Source organism: Pleurodeles waltl, chromosome 2_2 (assembly GCF_031143425.1).
Source record: "Pleurodeles waltl isolate 20211129_DDA chromosome 2_2, aPleWal1.hap1.20221129, whole genome shotgun sequence".
Classification (NCBI taxonomy): Eukaryota; Metazoa; Chordata; class Amphibia; order Caudata; family Salamandridae; genus Pleurodeles; species Pleurodeles waltl.
The window spans coordinates 1142805256-1142823289 of NC_090439.1; the positions used below are offsets into that span (position 1 = coordinate 1142805256).

General features: G+C 46.6%; 1 protein-coding gene across 2 annotated transcripts in view; it reads right to left on the reverse strand.

Annotated features, from left to right (window-relative positions):
- Positions 1-18034, reverse strand: part of MAF1 (MAF1 homolog, negative regulator of RNA polymerase III) — a 98158-nt gene that overhangs the window by 25295 nt on the left and 54829 nt on the right. Inside the window, exon 7 of one of the 2 annotated variants that reach the window (XM_069221062.1) lies at positions 7991-8104. In XM_069221062.1, the coding sequence (XP_069077163.1) occupies positions 7991-8104 (114 nt within the window). Of the gene's footprint in view, positions 1-7919; positions 8105-18034 lie in introns of both variants that reach the window. The other variant, XM_069221061.1, reaches the window with a different exon arrangement.

Genomic DNA, 18034 nt, shown 5'->3' on the forward strand with positions numbered 1-18034 from the left:
GTACATACACATAGACAATAAATGAGGTACACACACTCAGAGACAAATCCAGCCAATAGGTTTTTATATAGAAAAATATCTTTTCTTAGTTTATTTTAAGAACCACAGGTTCAAATTTAACATGTAATATCTTGTTCGAAAGGTATTGCAGGTAAGTACTTTAGGAACTTCAAATCATCAAAATTGCATGTATACTTTTCAAGTTATTGTCAAATAGCTGTTTCAAAAGTGGACACTTAGTGCAATTTTCACAGTTCCTGGGGGAGGTAAGTTTTTGTTAGTTTTACCAGGTAAGTAGGACACTTACAGGGTTCAGTTCTTGGTCCAAGGTAGCCCACCGTTGGGGGTTCAGAGCAACCCCAAAGTCACCACACCAGCAGCTCAGGGCCGGTCAGGTGCAGAGTTCAAAGTGGTGCCCAAAACACATAGGCTAGAATGGAGAGAAGGGGGTGCCCCGGTTCCGATCTGCTTGCAGGTAAGTACCCGCGTCTTCGGAGGGCAGACCAGAGGGGTTTTGTAGGGCACCGGGGGGGACACAAGTTGACACAGAAATTTCACCCTCAGCAGCGCGGGGGCGGCCGGGTGCAGTGTAGAAACAAGCGTCGGGTTTGTAATGGAAGTCAATGGGAGATCTAGGGATCTCTTCAGCGCTGCAGGCAGGCAAGGGGGGGATTCCTCGGGGAAACCTCCACTTGGGCGAGGGAGAGGGACTCCTGGGGGTCACTCCTCCAGTGAAAGTCCGGTCCTTCAGGTCCTGGGGGCTGCGGGTGCAGGGTCTCTCCCAGGCGTCGGGACTTTAGGTTCAAAGAGTCGCGGTCAGGGGAAGCCTCGGGATTCCCTCTGCAGGCGGCGCTGTGGGGGACAGGTTTTGGTACTCACAGTATCAGAGTAGTCCTGGGGTCCCTCCTGAGGTGTTGGATCGCCACCAGCCGAGTCGGGGTCGCCGGGTGCAGTGTGGCAAGTCTCACGCTTCTTGCGGGGAGCTTGCAGGGTTCTTTAAAGCTGCTGGAAACAAAGTTGCAGCTTTTCTTTGGAGCAGGTCCGCTGTCCTCGGGAGTTTCTTGTCTTTTCGAAGCAGGGGCAGTCCTCAGAGGATGTCGAGGTCGCTGGTCCCTTTGGAAGGCGTCGCTGGAGCAGGATCTTTGGAAGGCAGGAGACAGGCCGGTGAGTTTCTGGAGCCAAGGCAGTTGTCGTCTTCTGGTCTTCCGCTGCAGGGGTTTTCAGCTAGGCAGTCCTTCTTCTTGTAGTTGCAGGAATCTAATTTTCTAGGGTTCAGGGTAGCCCTTAAATACTAAATTTAAGGGCGTGTTTAGGTCTGGGGGGTTAGTAGCCAATGGCTACTAGCCCTGAGGGTGGGTACACCCTCTTTGTGCCTCCTCCCAAGGGGAGGGGGTCACAATCCTAACCCTATTGGGGGAATCCTCCATCTGCAAGATGGAGGATTTCTAAAAGTTAGAGTCACCTCAGCTCAGGACACCTTAGGGGCTGTCCTGACTGGCCAGTGACTCCTCCTTGTTATTCTCATTATTTTCTCCGGCCTTGCCGCCAAAAGTGGGGCCTGGCCGGAGGGGGCGGGCAACTCCACTAGCTGGAGTGTCCTGCTGGGTTGGCACAAAGGAGGTGAGCCTTTGAGGCTCACCGCCAGGTGTGACAATTCCTGCCTGGGAGAGGTGTTAGCATCTCCACCCAGTGCAGGCTTTGTTACTGGCCTCAGAGTGACAAAGGCACTCTCCCCATGGGGCCAGCAACATGTCTCGGTTTGTGGCAGGCTGCTAAAACTAGTCAGCCTACACAGATAGTCGGTTAAGTTTCAGGGGGCACCTCTAAGGTGCCCTCTGTGGTGTATTTTACAATAAAATGTACACTGGCATCAGTGTGCATTTATTGTGCTGAGAAGTTTGATACCAAACTTCCCAGTTTTCAGTGTAGCCATTATGGTGCTGTGGAGTTCGTGTTTGACATACTCCCAGACCATATACTCTTATGGCTACCCTGCACTTACAATGTCTAAGGTTTTATTTAGACACTGTAGGGGTACCATGCTCATGCACTGGTACCCTCACCTATGGTATAGTGCACCCTGCCTTAGGGCTGTAAGGCCTGCTAGAGGGGTGTCTTACCTATACTGCATAGGCAGTGAGAGGCTGGCATGGCACCCTGAGGGGAGTGCCATGTCGACTTACTCGTTTTGTCCTCACTAGCACACACAAGCTGGCAAGCAGTGTGTCTGTGCAGAGTGAGAGGTCTCCAGGGTGGCATAAGACATGCTGCAGCCCTTAGAGACCTTCCTTGGCATCAGGGCCCTTGGTACTAGAAGTACCAGTTACAAGGGACTTATCTGGATGCCAGGGTCTGCCAATTGTGGATACAAAAGTACAGGTTAGGGAAAGAACACTGGTGCTGGGGCCTGGTTAGCAGGCCTCAGCACACTTTCAATTGTAAACATAGCATCAGCAAAGGCAAAAAGTCAGGGGGCAACCATGCCAAGGAGGCATTTCCTTACAAAAGGTATTGCAGGTAAGTACATTAGGAACTTTGAATCATTTCAATTGCATGTATACTTTTCAAGTTATTGACAAATAGCTATTTCAAAAGTGGACACTTAGTGCAATTTTCACAGTTCCTGGGGGAGGTAAGTTTTTGTTAGTTTTACCAGGTAAGTAAGACACTTACAGGGTTCAGTTCTTGGTCCAAGGTAGCCCACCGTTGGGGGTTCAGAGCAACCCCAAAGTCACCACACCAGCAGCTCAGGGCCGGTCAGGTGCAGAGTTCAAAGTGGTGCCCAAAACGCATAGGCTAGAATGGAGAGAAGGGGGTGCCCCGGTTCCGGTCTGCTTGCAGGTAAATACCCGCGTCTTCGGAGGGCAGACCAGGGGGGTTTTGTAGGGCACCGGGGGGGGACACAAGCCCACACAGAAATTTCACCCTCAGCGGCACGGGGGCGGCCGGGTGCAGTGTAGAAACAAGCGTCGGGTTCGCAATGTTAGTCAATGAGAGATCAAGGGATCTCTTCAGCGCTGCAGGCAGGCAAGGGGGGGGGTTCCTCGGGGAAACCTCCACTTGGGCAAGGGAGAGGGACTCCTGGGGGTCACTTCTCCAGTGAAAGTTCGGTCCTTCAGGTCCTGGGGGCTGCGGGTGCAGGGTCTTTTCCAGGCGTCGGGACTTAGGTTTCAGAGAGTCGCGGTCAGGGGAAGCCTCGGGATTCCCTCTGCAGGCGGCGCTGTGGGGGCTCAGGGGGGACAGGTTTTGGTACTCTCAGTCGTAGAGTAGTCCGGGGGTCCTCCCTGAGGTGTTGGTTCTCCACCAGCCGAGTCGGGGTCGCCGGGTGCAGTGTTGCAAGTCTCACGCTTCTTGCGGGGAGATTGCAGGGTCTTTAAAGCTGCTCCTTGAAACCAAGTTGCAGTCTTTTTGGAGCAGGTCCGCTGTCCTCGGGAGTTTCTTGTCTTTTTAGAAGCAGGGCAGTCCTCAGAGGAGTCAGAGGTCGCTGGTCCCTTGGAAGGCGTCGCTGGAGCAGAGTTCTTTGGAAGGCAGGAGACAGGCCGGTGAGTTTCTGGAGCCAAGGCAGTTGTTGTCTTCTGGTCTTCCTCTGCAGGGGTTTTCAGCTAGGCAGTCCTTCTTCTTGTAGTTGCAGGAATCTAATTTTCTAGGGTTCAGGGTAGCCCTTAAATACTAAATTTAAGGGCGTGTTTAGGTCTGGGGGGTTAGTAGCCAATGGCTACTAGCCCTGAGGGTGGGTACACCCTCTTTGTGCCTCCTCCCAAGGGGAGGGGGTCACAATCCTAACCCTATTGGGGGAATCCTCCATCTGCAAGATGGAGGATTTCTAAAAGTTAGAGTCACCTCAGCTCAGGACACCTTAGGGGCTGTCCTGACTGGCCAGTGACTCCTCCTTGTTGCTTTCTTTGTTCCCTCCAGCCTTGCCGCCAAAAGTGGGGGCCGTGGCCGGAGGGGGCGGGCAACTCCACTAAGCTGGAGTGCCCTGCTGGGCTGTGACAAAGGGGTGAGCCTTTGAGGCTCACCGCCAGGTGTTACAGCTCCTGCCTGGGGGAGGTGTTAGCATCTCCACCCAGTGCAGGCTTTGTTACTGGCCTCAGAGTGACAAAGGCACTCTCCCCATGGGGCCAGCAACATGTCTCTAGTGTGGCAGGCTGCTGGAACTAGTCAGCCTACACAGATAGTCGGTTAAGTTTCAGGGGGCACCTCTAAGGTGCCCTCTGGGGTGTATTTTGCAATAAAATGTACACTGGCATCAGTGTGCATTTATTGTGCTGAGAAGTTTGATACCAAACTTCCCAGTTTTCAGTGTAGCCATTATGGTGCTGTGGAGTTCGTGCTTGACAAACTCCCAGACCATATACTCTTATGGCTACCCTGCACTTACAATGTCTAAGGTATTGCTTAGACATTGTAGGGGTACCATGCTCATGCACTGGTACCCTCACCTATGGTATAGTGCACCCTGCCTTAGGGCTGTAAGGCCTGCTAGAGGGGTGACTGACCTATACTGCATAGGCAGTGAGAGGCTGGCATGGCACCCTGAGGGGAGTGCCATGTCGACTTACTCGTTTTGTTCTCACTAGCACACACAAGCTGGCAAGCAGTGTGTCTGTGCTGAGTGAGAGGTCTCCAGGGTGGCATAAGACATGCTGCAGCCCTTAGAGACCTTCCTTGGCATCAGGGCCCTTGGTACTAGAAGTACCAGTTACAAGGGACTTATCTGGATGCCAGGGTCTGCCAATTGTGGATACAAAAGTACAGGTTAGGGAAAGAACACTGGTGCTGGGGCCTGGTTAGCAGGCCTCAGCACACTTTCAATTGTAAACATAGCATCAGCAAAGGCAAAAAGTCAGGGGGCAACCATGCCAAGGAGGCATTTCCTTACAACGAGGTAAGGGGAAGACTGGTACCCCAGATCTTTGAAGATGAGCTACCACCAAAATCACTTTTGTGAACACCAGAGGGGCGTTGGTGGGACCAAAAGGGAGCACAGAAAAATGCTCTTCTCTCAACACAAACCACAGGTAGTGCCAATCAGCCGGCAGGCAGGTATATGCAGATAGGCTATGCAATCTAAAGGTCCAACGCCACCACCCAATCTTAAAAGCAGACAACGCCTGAGCCATAGTAAGCATTTTGAATTTCTCCTTCGGGAGAAAGGAACTGAAAAAATGCAGATCTAGAATAGGTCAAAGACATATGTCCTTCATGGGCACCAGAAAGTAGCAGGAATAGCAACCATGTTCTACTTCTGGCACCCTCTCAACAGCCCTATTAGTCAGCTTGCATTTCCTGCCAGAAGATGAAGAGATAATCCTCACCCTCTGGTTGAGTGGAAGGTGCGTAGGGAAGAAAAGGAAGGGTAGGGTGTATCCTTTGTGAACAATTTGTAGGTCAGTGTCCCTGTGGGGATGGACAGGATGCCTCAGCCAAGCTACGAAAGGACAGATGGAATTATTGCTGCTGGTGAGGCGAAGAGGGCGGAAAGGCACAGAGAGCGATCGGTAGCCTACTCTCCTTAAAATGCTCAAAGACTGTATCAGACTTGACCCTGAACAGGCGAGTCCCGTCAAGGAGTATGTCCATCAGTAAAGACTGGACGTTGCCAGAGAATTCAGTTGATAGAGCCATGCATGACTGCGAATGGCAACACTGGTGCCTACAGACTGCCTATGACCTTGGTTTCATCATGGCCATCTTGAATTGCCTGAGAATGCGTAAGGTGATGAAGGTCTTCAGGGATACCAGAGAGAGGACTTGCGCTAAAAAATCCCAAAGGGTGAACGTACACATCCCAACAAATAGCTGGTGTTAACAGGTAGGTTGGACAAGCTGGTAGAAGAAAAGCAGAGTTTACCCAATGTTTCCATTTGCTTAGATTCTCTATTAGCGGACTGGCAAGCAATGTGTTTGGATTGGAGCGGCTGGTAGAAGCCTGCTCCACAAGCCCTTCTGGCAAAAGGCTTGTGGGAAAAGGAAAGGCAGGTTGCCTGGATTACGGCGATGGTGCCTGGCAATCTGTTGATTGAATGGTGGCTGGAACAAGTTAGGCCCAAGTCCCAATAGGCTGTCCATTAGTGCCTCGAAGGAAAGAAGGGGCTCAGAAGATGTTAGGCTTGTTGAAGACCAATGTTACTTTCGAAGTACGGAACTGGAAGTCAAGAACTCTGGCTGCCATATGACCAAGGTATGGAGGCAGATTCTTCAGTGGTTGTTTCGAGGATAGGGGGTGTCCTTATACAAGTTGTCATCCTGATAGGGCAGAGTGAACTAATCACCTGGTTCATAGTCACTATCCAAGTCAGTCCCAAAGTAGAAATGCAAGGAATTTTGTCTGCTATGAGGTAATTCAAGGGCAGGAATGAGCACCTCAGTCTGATTCGGGCACTACTTCAGTCAAGGTCGGATTGGTGTCTATTCACTGTCGGAGATTACATTCTGCTCCACGTCTTCGGCTGGCGTAGACATATCCAGGAATGGCACGGATTTTGATGCCGGGAGCAATGTCTGAACAGGAACTGGAGACAAAATAGGCTCAGAGGGTCCAGCTGGCATAGAGGGCCAATCTGCCAGCGGTATTTCAGGTGGAAAGGGAGTCAGTCGGGATCCGAAGTGCCAGACTAAAGCTTTGCAGAACTCTTGACATGATGCAGCATGGCTGGAGGCCCCAGAAACTCAGGTGGACCGAGAACCAGCTGTGGAATCAGCGACAAAGTTGGCCAACTTCAGGAGCGATATCAACATAGGTGGTGCCACCAACATACTTGTTCAGATAAATGAGTGGTGCTAGGGACTGAAACCCTGCTTCAAATTCTTGTGCTTACCTGAAAACAGCAAGTGATGAAGACTGACCTCTGGACCAGCTAGGTTGACCACGGGAATGGACCTGGATTGAACACTGAACGCAGAGCGGGGCTTGGAACGGTCACAATGGGGAGTCTTCTTATGCTTGGCCACAAAGTTTCACTTCACATCTCCTGACGGCCTTCTGGTTCAGCGATAAGCAGATATCACTGGTCTTTTACTCACAGCCTTATACCAATACATATTTAACGGGGGTCCATCACAGACATCCGTTTGGCGACAGTGCCTAAAAAGTTATGAAACAAACCCTGTTTTCTGGGGAGACATCTCTAGCGCACTTAAGAAATGGTGGGGGAAATAGGGGTCAAGTGTTGATGATAGGAAGAACCGTATCCACTTCTTTTGGGGTGGAAAGTAGTAAACTGCCGCCAGCATGCAGGCTTACCACCTATTTAGGATGCACACATTTCTGTATTGGAATGGTGTCAATGCAAAGCTGCTTAGCACTACCTTCCTGCGTGCAGAGCTACTATGAAAAAGTTTCCAGATCCAGTCTGATGCCTGGGCAATATTCAAAAGGTGAGGAATCTATGGCTAAATGTCTTTATTAGACATAGGGTACCATGTTACAGGGGGTTTTATAAAGCACAATGTTCACTGCAGAAGGCAAGTCAGTACTGGCAAATCGCTAACGGCAATTTCAAGTTAAGTAATATGCCAATGTAAACTGCAGATGAATCCACATGCTAGTTGATCCAACCATCAGATATGAAGTAATGGCAGAACAGACAGGTGCAGGCTTTGTATGAATGCTACATGGAAAATGCCAATTACAAACAAGTCAAAAGTATGTTTATTAGTCAACCCGGGAAAAGGGAATACAGTAGCTCTTGAGATGCGCATTTGCTGTTGGATATTCCAACACTTACACTCCTGCACACTGCTTCTTGATTGTTAGCAGGAGTTGTCAAATTATAAGAAATGGCTAGGCAAGTAGCTTTCTCACATGAGGAATTTAGCCCTTGTACAACTGTAGACTGATTCTATGACACCACACAAGTTACAGGTTCACGGCCAGACAATCGATCTACCCTAAATTGTCTTTCCTCTTTGCGTACCTCATAACCCCTCACTTTATTGCAGGATGCCACATCATTTACAAGAGGGAACGTGCTGTAGTTTCACTGACCGGTCTTCCTCAATGTTTATCTCATCATCGTAATTGTCATCAATTCCCTCTTCATCGTCTTCAAGATCCATATCCAACTCAGTGCCAACATCAGAACGCGTGTATGTGTACCCACTGAAAAAAAAAGTACATCAGTGTGCAAGAGATGTTTGCATTTATAAATGCTGCATTAGTTATATATTGTGGGTACAACACAGAAACAAAAGTAGAACATTTCCATACCAATTCTTACATACCCTTTTTGAATATTTGTTCCATGTCTGATTTTTAGCTTGTTTAAACTAATACCACCTGTTGTTCCTACGAGAACAGGATTCCACAGACTGGGGTGACAGAGGACGTAGCACGATCTGATCTGCCTCACTCCTTTTGTTTTCTACTCGTGTGACATATGTTGAATGAAATCTCTGAGTGAACAATAGCTGCCACCGGAACCAGTTCCTACAGTCCATGGAATTGTGTTAAGACTTTGAGACACCCTGTTTTAGATATGGGTAGGCTTGGCCACCCAGAAATGTCAACTAGGGAAGTTGTTATAAGCCTAAAGATGAGTGCAAGGTATCTACTGGACAAACTTCCTGAATGAGAGATGAGAGGTAACAAGGCAACAGACTGCTGCCACAATGAAGTTTGAAAAAAAAATAAAAAATAAAAAAACACACAAAAAAACAAAAGTTAAAGAAAAAGAAAAAGCACTACTGTATGACTGCCCTTTCTCCATAACCTTAGGAACCTAGCTACATAGATTAGGTAGGCACACCTACACTACTCTAGGGAGAATGTCTTTAGTGGAAAACACAACCAGGGCCTCAGACTCTAGGTATGAGAACCTTAACTTTCACGAGTTAAGGGAACTGTGTGCTTCCAGGAAGATAAAGACAGGGAAAATTGCCAACAAGGCTCTCCTCCTAGGATTGCTCCTTCAGGTTGATAGTCAAAGCACTGAAAAGCAGGAGATAGAGGCTGACCCTCCACTTTTCGACAGGGTAGACAGGCTACACTGAGGAGGGTCAGGAAGAAACTGGGGCATACCATACCCCTGTTAGGAGCACTGCAGGTAGTGAAAGGGTAAGTCATTCAAGGAGGCCCACTTTTACTCCTAGGGGGTTGGTACAAAGGGTCTCCAGGAGGAGGGAATAGGTCCTCCTCATCTGTCAACACTCATGTCTCAAGGACCTCCTGTTAGACCACTCTAACTTGGGTGGGGGCCCCTAGATAAGGAATTCCACAGACTGAAGTTAGACCAGGCAAAACTGAGGCTCCAGCAGCAAGGGAGGCCCTAACAGTGGAAAGGGAAAGACAGAATTTGGGTCTAGCTCCCCATGGTGGCAGCAGCAACAACTTTAGGAACACCAAGGTCAGGGAGGATTCCTATGATTATAGGAACCTGAGCATAATAATCCAAATTTATAAGGTGGAAGAGGACATACACAAGTGGTTCACTGCCTCAGAGAGGGACTGTAAGACAGTGGGCAGCAATCCTGTAGCTCTCCTTCTCTGACAAAGGCAGAGACAAAGTCCTCACTGTCAGGGAAGAAGATGCAGATGATTACCAGGCATTAAAGAATGCACTCTAAAATGGGTTTGGGCTAACCACAAAACAACACAGAATCAAGTTCAGGGAGAGAGAGAAAAAAAAAAGAAGAAGTCCTCCCAGGATTGGGTATATTTTGTGGCCAGCTCTGTCAAGGCCCTGGAAGGCTGGTTGCATTGCAGCAAAGTAAGTGACTATTAGGGTTTGTACAACCTTATTTTAAGAGAGCACTTCCAGAATTCACTAGACTGGTCCTGTTCTTGTATATTCCTTTTTCTAAGTTCTCCCGATAGTCCCTGGGAAGACCAGGCAGTTACTTCTGCTCTCCTAGTAGTTGGTGGTCACTCAGGTACTCACCTAGACCCTCTAACAACTCCACATTCTTGGGTGGGGCACTTTCTTGGTATATGGTTTGGCCGTTCCCTCAGGGCCCGCTCTATTTTCATTAAGCATTGGCAAAGACTGTTTCTATGCTAATTCCTGATTGCTATTGTGTATATATATCTAGTGTGTACTTGCATCCAGTTGGGGAAACTGCTCATAAGTAAACAAGTGTTGTGTAACTATAATAAAGTATCTTTATTTTTGTAAGACTGTATGGTTCTTCCATGTGTGACACATTGCTGTGTGCCTATAGTGATATTGCATAGATAAGTCTTGGCTGCTCATCCACAGCTACCTCTAGAGAACCTTGGCTTCCTAGACACTGCCTACACTTCACTAAGATGGGATAGTTGGACCTGGTATAAGGTGACACCATAGGTGTCCACCACACACCAGGCCAGCTTCCTACAGTAAAGAGCACCCCCAAAACCACTGCTTGAGATGGACCAGGAACTAGCAGTTTAAATTAAGCACTCTTACGCATGTCACATAGATGGAAGAGAATGCAATCAGTCCTTTTGTGGTTTAGGAGCCTCAAGTGCTTTGGTTTCCATCTTTACCTGCCTAGGTGAGCACCACCCTTCTGTCAGGTTCCTGCATATTTTTTTATTTATTATTTTGAGAGTACAGCCATATTTGCGAAGCATTTATTTTCATAGATGTTACTATTACTCAGTACTATTTTCACAGATACCTACAATTTTGTGGCTTGGGATTTCAAATAAAAAAAAGAAAAAAGAAAGTAAAGAAAAACCTTTGCACTAAGCTTAACTAGCTAGTTGGCCTTGTTGGTGTGCCTAGGCTCAGAGTCTCAGACATTACTGACTGAGCCAGAGAGTTTTTTCAGGTATCAGATTAAGTTCATATTATTGGTCAAGATTTGACCTGAATGTCCACGAAGTGCTGGGGGGAAGGCTTTGAGTGAAAACCAACTGCACTCAGTTCCAACAGACTGATGTGACAACTCTGCTCTCCTGGACTGCAAATGCACCTGATCTCTTGGTCCTTCAAGTGCACTTCCACCCTAGAATGGAAGCACCAGTTACAAACGGGGCCACTGCTTCTACTGTGTCGTCCATTGCTTAGCTTGATCTCTTTTTTTCCTTCTGTTTTGCTTAACATGCTTTCAAGCTATTCATATTGTCTCAGTTGGGAAGATAATCCCTCGATTTAATGGCATCGAAGCACTGTCAACTTGGTAAATGATATATCTTATTTGTTATTACATATTGTACAAAATCGTTATTAAATTTACTGGAGTGTCCTTTCTATGGCTTATAGTTGTGTCTCTTTTTGAGTACTGTAGCAAAGTGGCCTTTTTGACATGGCCATCCCTTACTTTTTGCCTCGTTTCCGATGTAATGTTGACTGTCAATGCACTGGATACCTGCTAACCAGGCCCCCAGTGCTAGGTGATCTTCTCCAAAACTGCACAGTCATTTTGCACAATTGGCAAAACCTTTGGATACCACAGTAAGTTCCTAGTAAATGGTACCCCTGGTAACTAGGGCAGGGGTTACTAAAGGACGGCCCTTGAGGGCTGTAGCACAAATTGTGCCACCCTCAGGGACCCTCTTTCACCTAGAGCACACAGTGTTGCTTTTGCAGGCTGCATGTCTTGGTGCAGAACTAAAATGAAAACATGACATGGTACACAGCCTGTGTGCCCCCGTCCCCTTTACACTGCATACTGCATGTAATATTTCTAAGTCATCCCTCTAGAAAGCCTTCCAACCTTAAAGGCAGGATGTCATATATAACATGTGAGAGCATACTTGCATGAGCATATATGCCCCTGTTGTGTCTGTCAATTCTCAGACATAGTAAGTGAACAGGGAAGCCGTTTTCAATGCATTTGTTGGAAGCTAGTCATTAAGAGTTACCTAGCTACATGATGGCTTCTCTGAATCTGGGATGTTTGGAATCACAGTGATGGATTTATTAAATAATAATTACAGGGGGCACCTTAGAGGTACCCCCTGAAAACCTACCAGTTACTCGTGTGCCGACTGACTGGCCCTAACCAGTTCAGCCACCACAGGAGTATCTCTGCACCCGACGACCTCGACACGGTGAGATGCCAACCAACAGTGCGAGCATGCCTCTCCAGCTGTCCTGAGCAGGAGTCCATCCGAGTGTCACCTCTCTTGGACTCATCCAAGTCGCCTGCAGCACCTGTCTACCTCTCCCACTGCCTGGTGATTAGAGAGAACAGGACATCTACAGCAACCACTGCACCCATCGCCCCTGATGCCATCTGAGAAGGGCCACCAGTGCCAACTACGTCCCTTAATTTCCTTGAGCTTGAGTCCACCTTGGTTGACCCTCTTGCTGGACCCCCAGATGACGCCTGCAGTCTCAACAAGCAGGACCCCCCTGACCGAGAGTACTCCAGGACAGTGAAACCCGACACCAATGGACACCTGCACATCCTTGGCCCCTGGAGACAAGGACAAAGGGTGCACCTACCTTCCTGGACATCTCAAGTCTTCGCCCTACCTGCTTGTCGTCCCTGGCTGGCTTCCTAGCCAGAGCCTGAAGCCGGTCTTCACAAGGACCAAATTCCCATAAGAAGTCATTGGGCACCCACCGCCTTACTGCACCTGGCTGTCCTAGTACTGCCCAGTATGACCTGTTGGTGTGGTTCTGATCAGTACCCAGTACTTACCTTATCTCGCTGAGATTGGCTTTTTAAGTCGTTGTTAACCCCATGTTTGCTGAACTTGGTTTTCCTCCACAGGTTAACACTGAGAACTCTAAAAATAGCATTAATTGTTGATTTTTGAAACTGTAAAATATTTTTCTTGAAAAACACACTTACCTTAAAATAGACAGGCCTCGAAAAATCATAAAAATGTTACTAGACCTGCAGGTCGAGTAGCTTGAATAATCTACTAGACCTAACTGTAATGTACTTGACTGGGAAAAGGATCTCAAATTGTGTGATCACCGGCCTAGGACTGAGCATCTGAATCAGCCTCCATAGTGTGATGGAGTGTGTATTATTCTTCCTACAGAAGAAGACAGAATGACTTGCACCCCGAGTGATATGTTTTGACTGGCAATCGGGGTTAAGGTGAGGGCTGTGATGACCTATCAATGTTGAAGGCAGTTTTGCCATAGACATAAAAGACGGCATGGACTGTCTCGGATTCTGCAGAGGGTCATGCCTGACCGGAGCTGTTGTTTCTATAGACGTTACTCAAAACTGGTGGTTGTGATAGGGGCCCAAAAATGGAGTGTGAGGGTAGGCTTTATCTGCACCAGACAGAATATGTCTGGTGCAAACAGCGTTCCACGAATGAGGCTGTACGGGCCTGGGACTGCTCCTGGGGGCCCAAGGGTGCTCCAGAGGGGTAGCCACCCTCCTGGGCACAGCTGACACCGCTGGAGTTATCTCCACTACCTTTCAACGATGGCGATGGAGGGGACTTGGACTTACCTGTTGATTCAGACCCTTAAGGAGAAAAGGGGTGCTTTTTCTTTTACCACCTCTTGACCTTTGAAGATCTGGTGAAAGGGGACGTTCTTCAAGGTGACCTAGTCCTGTACCTGGACTGTCACTCCACCTTTGTCCTACAATGCCTCAGACGAACCCTTTTAGAGCGAACCTAAAAAAGCTTGGCTGTATGTTCCTTCACGGCCTTCAGGTGCAACTATTTGCAGAGGCCACACAACGACACGTCATGCCTTGGCCCGAGGCACCAGAGGGAGCCGTAGAGTGCATCAGTGATGGACATTTAGCTGTTGCAACAACAACATAGCTTGAAACCAGTCCCGTCGGAGGTGACGTCCCTATTGCCGCCAACTTGAAATATTTTAATTTTTTGGAGAAAATGATCACTCCAGAGTGAGAGAATGAAGCTCCTGATGCATCAAAAGGAGCTCCTGGGATGGTACTCTTCAGTGAGTAAATTGCTCAAATCATTCTGTCGTCAGTCCTGACAGCACTCTATATTATATCAGGAAGTTACTTACCTGTAACCAGAGTTCTTCTCTGGGGAACCGTCATAACAGCCATAGCCATAAGCAATGAAACCTCCTGCCCACGTGCATGATCCAGGAGCTTTTTTACAAAATACATTATATAGATACGGTCACTTACCCAGTGTACATCTGTTTGTGGCATGTAGTGCTGCAGATTCCAATGCTGCACATATATCGCGTTCTAGTGTTGGGCTCAGAGTGTCACAAGTTGTTTCTTTTACCAAAGAAGTCTTTTGAGTCACTGGATCGAGTGACTCCTCTCTGTGACAGTGACTGTGACTCCTTTGTTTTCCCCCCAGGAGGGTGAAGTAAGGAGTGAAGAATTGTGTATGTACAAATATATATATAAAAAGTAAAGAAGATGTCCATGCAATGTATATACTATTTATATGATTAAGTACTACAACGACTTCAGGCTCCCGGGGAGGAGGGAGGGCACATGTAAATTTGCAGCACTACATGCCACAAACAGATGCACACTGGGTAAGGGACATTTTACGTTCGATGGCATGTGTAGCTGCAGATACACAGGCTGTGCACAGACTGAAAAGCAGTTCTTCTCTCAAGTAAGCAGTGGTTAGCCTGTAGGAGTTGAAGTAGTTTGAAATAGTGTTTTTAGCACTTGACCAACATTCTCTTGTAGAGAGAACACATCCACAAAGTAGTGTATAGTGAATGTGTGTGTGGTCTAGACCATGTGGCTGCTTTGCAGATGTCCACCATTGGTATATTTCCTATGAATGTCATTGAGGCACCCTTTTTTCCTAGTAGAACGTGTTTTTGGAGTTACTAATAGATGCCTTTGCGCCTTGAGATAGCAGGTTTGAATACATTTTACAATACATCTAGCTAATCCTTGTTTTGAAATAGGATTATCTTCATGAGGTTGCTGGAAAACAACAAAAAGTTTTTTAGTTTTTCTAAGTTTTTAGTTCTGTCTACATAATACATTAGAGCTCTTTTGAGATCAAGTGTGGAGAGTGATTTCAGCAGCAGAATCTGGCTGTGGAAAGAAAACTGACAATTTGTCGGACTGATTAATATGAAAGGGTGAAACCTCTTTAGGTAAAAAGTTTGGATTTGTCCTAAGTACTACTTTGTGTTTGTCTACTTGGAAGGATTCTTCTAAAGTAAATGCTTGAATTTCACTTACTCTTCTTAAAGAAGTAATTGCTACTAAGAAAGCAACCTTCCATGAGAGAAACGGAATAGGGCAAGAGTGCATGGGTTTAAATGGTAGACCCATAAGTCTTGTGAGCACAATATTAAGATTTCATGTAAGAGCTGGTGGTAGTCAAGGTGGAATAACTTGTTTAAGCTCTTCCATAAACGCTTCTATAACAGGAATTCTAAACAGAGAAGTATGCTGTCTGTTTTGGAGGTAGGCCGATATTGCTGTTAAATTAATTTTAATAGACAAATAGGCAAGATTGGCTTTTTATAAATAAAACAAACAATATCCTGTCCTGAATGGATCAATATTTTCAGGTTTGCAGTAAGATACAAAATGTTTCCATTTATTTGCGTAGCACTGCCTAGTTGTTGGTTTACTTGCTTGTTTTAGAATGTCCATACATTCTAATGGAAGCTGTAGGTATCTAAATTCTATTAACTGAGGAGGCAAATTGCCAAGTTGAGTACACTGGGATTGGGATGCCGGATTTGATCCCGGTTCTAAGTTAACAGGTCTGGTCTGTTTGGAAGCTTGTGATGTGGTACTACTGACAGATCCAACAGTGTTGTGTACAGGTGTTGATGTGCCCACGTGGGAGCTAGGAGTATCATAGTGAGGGAAGTGCAATGCAAATTGTTGACCAGAAATGTTATTAACTGGAGGGGGGCTGGTGTTAGGCTTTAGCAAATATCCCTGAACAGTTGATCCATAGAGCATTGCCCTTGGATTGAGGGTGTGGGTATCTGGACGCGAAGTTTTGGCATCTTGCATTTTCGCTTGTTGCGAAAAGGTTTATGTTTGGTATTCCACACATCTGAAAGTAATATTGAATTACTTGTGGGTGAATCTCCTATTTGTGTATGTGTTGCTGCGTCCTGCTTAGAAGGTCCACTAGCTGGTTGTGTATCCCTGGGATGTATTCCGTTAGGTGAATGTTATTGTGAATTGCTCATTTCCATATTGTTTGTGCTGGAAGGGACAATTGGGATGAGTATTCTCCCCCTCCCTGTTTTTGCAGATAATACATTGTCGTCATGTTCTCTGTCCTTATTAAGACTATTTTCTGTATGATTTGTGGTTGGAATGCTTTGATGGTTAAGAACACTGCTAGTAATTGCAAGTGGTTTATGTGGTAAGTTTCCTGGATGGAGTCCCATTCCCCTTGTACTGTCAGATTGTTGAGATGGGCAACACAATCTGTCACTGACGTATCTGTTGTGATTATGGTTTGTGACACAGGGTCCTAAAACGGTCACCCTTTTATTGAGTTGTGATTCCACCATTGCAGAAATTTGTAAATTTGGCGGTCTAACAACACTAGATCCTGTAATTGACCTTGTGCCTGAGACCATTGTCACTGCTGCAGCGGTCTCATGTTTAGACGTGCATTTGGCACTACTGCTATGCATGATGCAATCATTCCCAGTACTTTCATGACAAATCGTATTGTGCAAGTTGGATTGGCTTGTAATTAGGATATGAAGGAGTGAACCGCTTGTATCCGTTGTGGATTTGGGTAGGCTAATGCAGACTGAGTATTCAGAATTGCTCCTAGATAAGGTTGAATTTGTGCTGGCTGAAGGTGAGATTGCTGGTAATTGATTGTGAACCCTAATTTGTGTAGGGTATCTATTGTGTGCGCTGTTGGCAAGACATGTATGTGTTGCCTTCTGAAGTATGCTGCAACTACAGCTAGACATTTTGTGAACACTCTTGGTGCTGTTGTTACCCCAAAGGGTAGTATCTTGAATTGATAGTGCTTGCCTGCTATTACGGACCTTAGATACTTGCGGTGAGCTGGGTGTATAGGAATGTGGAAGTAAGAGTCCTTTAGGTCTAATGCGGTCATGTAGTCTTGTTTTTGTAGCAAAGGAATGACATCCTGTACAGTGACCATGTGAAAATGCTCCGACAGGATATATAGATTTAGAGGCCTGAGATCAAGAATGGGTCAGAGTGTACCATCCTTTTTCGGTGCAAGGAAGTATAGGGAATATACTCCTGTTCCTTGCTGTGAGATGGGAACTATTACCTCCTTGAGTAGTAGAGATTGTACCTCTTGTTTTAGTAGAATAGTGTGTTCTGGAGAGAGTCTGTGAGAACGAGGCTCAATGATGATGGAGTAGAGATGAGCTCTAGGCAATAACCACTGCAGATAAATGAGAGTACCCATTGTTCTGTAGTAATTTTTTGCCAGTGAGAATGACATTTTTGCAGTCTTCCTCCCACAGGAGATGTATGGTGCTGTGGAATTTTGGGGAAGTCATTTGTAGGAAGCTGGCTTTGCATAAACTATCTCAAAGTGAGAGAGTGTGCACAGAGTCCAGGGGTTACCCAAGAGGCTTGACAGAGGCAATAAAATAGATAATACTAATGCTCTATTTGTGGTAGTGTGGTCGAGCAGTTAGGCTTATCAGAGGGTAGTGTTAAGCATTTGTTGTACACAAACAGGCAATGAGAGCACACACTCAGACTTAACTCCAGGCCAATAGATTTTAATATAGAAAAATATTCTTAATTTATTTAAGAACCACAAGATTCAAATTGCAGGTAAGTACATTAAATGTAAGGTACTTTGCACAGGTATTGATAGGTTGTTGAATCAAAACACGAATGTACACAATTTGGCATAAAATGGCAATAAGCTATATTATAAGTGGACACTGCAAAATTCAAAATTCCTGGGGGAGGTAGGTATAGTTAGGTTAATGTGGTAAGTAAAGCACTTACAAGTTCAGTCTCCGGGGCATAGGTAGACCATCGTTGGGGAGCTCAAGTCAACCCCAAACACCCATCAACACAGGGCCTGTCAGGTGCAGAGGTAAAAGAAGCCAAAATAACAAAAGGCGCCTATGGCGACGGGGTGCGCTGGTTCTAGTCTGCTGGCAGGTTAAGTACCTGCATCCTTGGGGAGCAGACCAGGGGGGTTTAGGAGAGTACCTGGAGGGGTTGGGGGAAAGGGGGA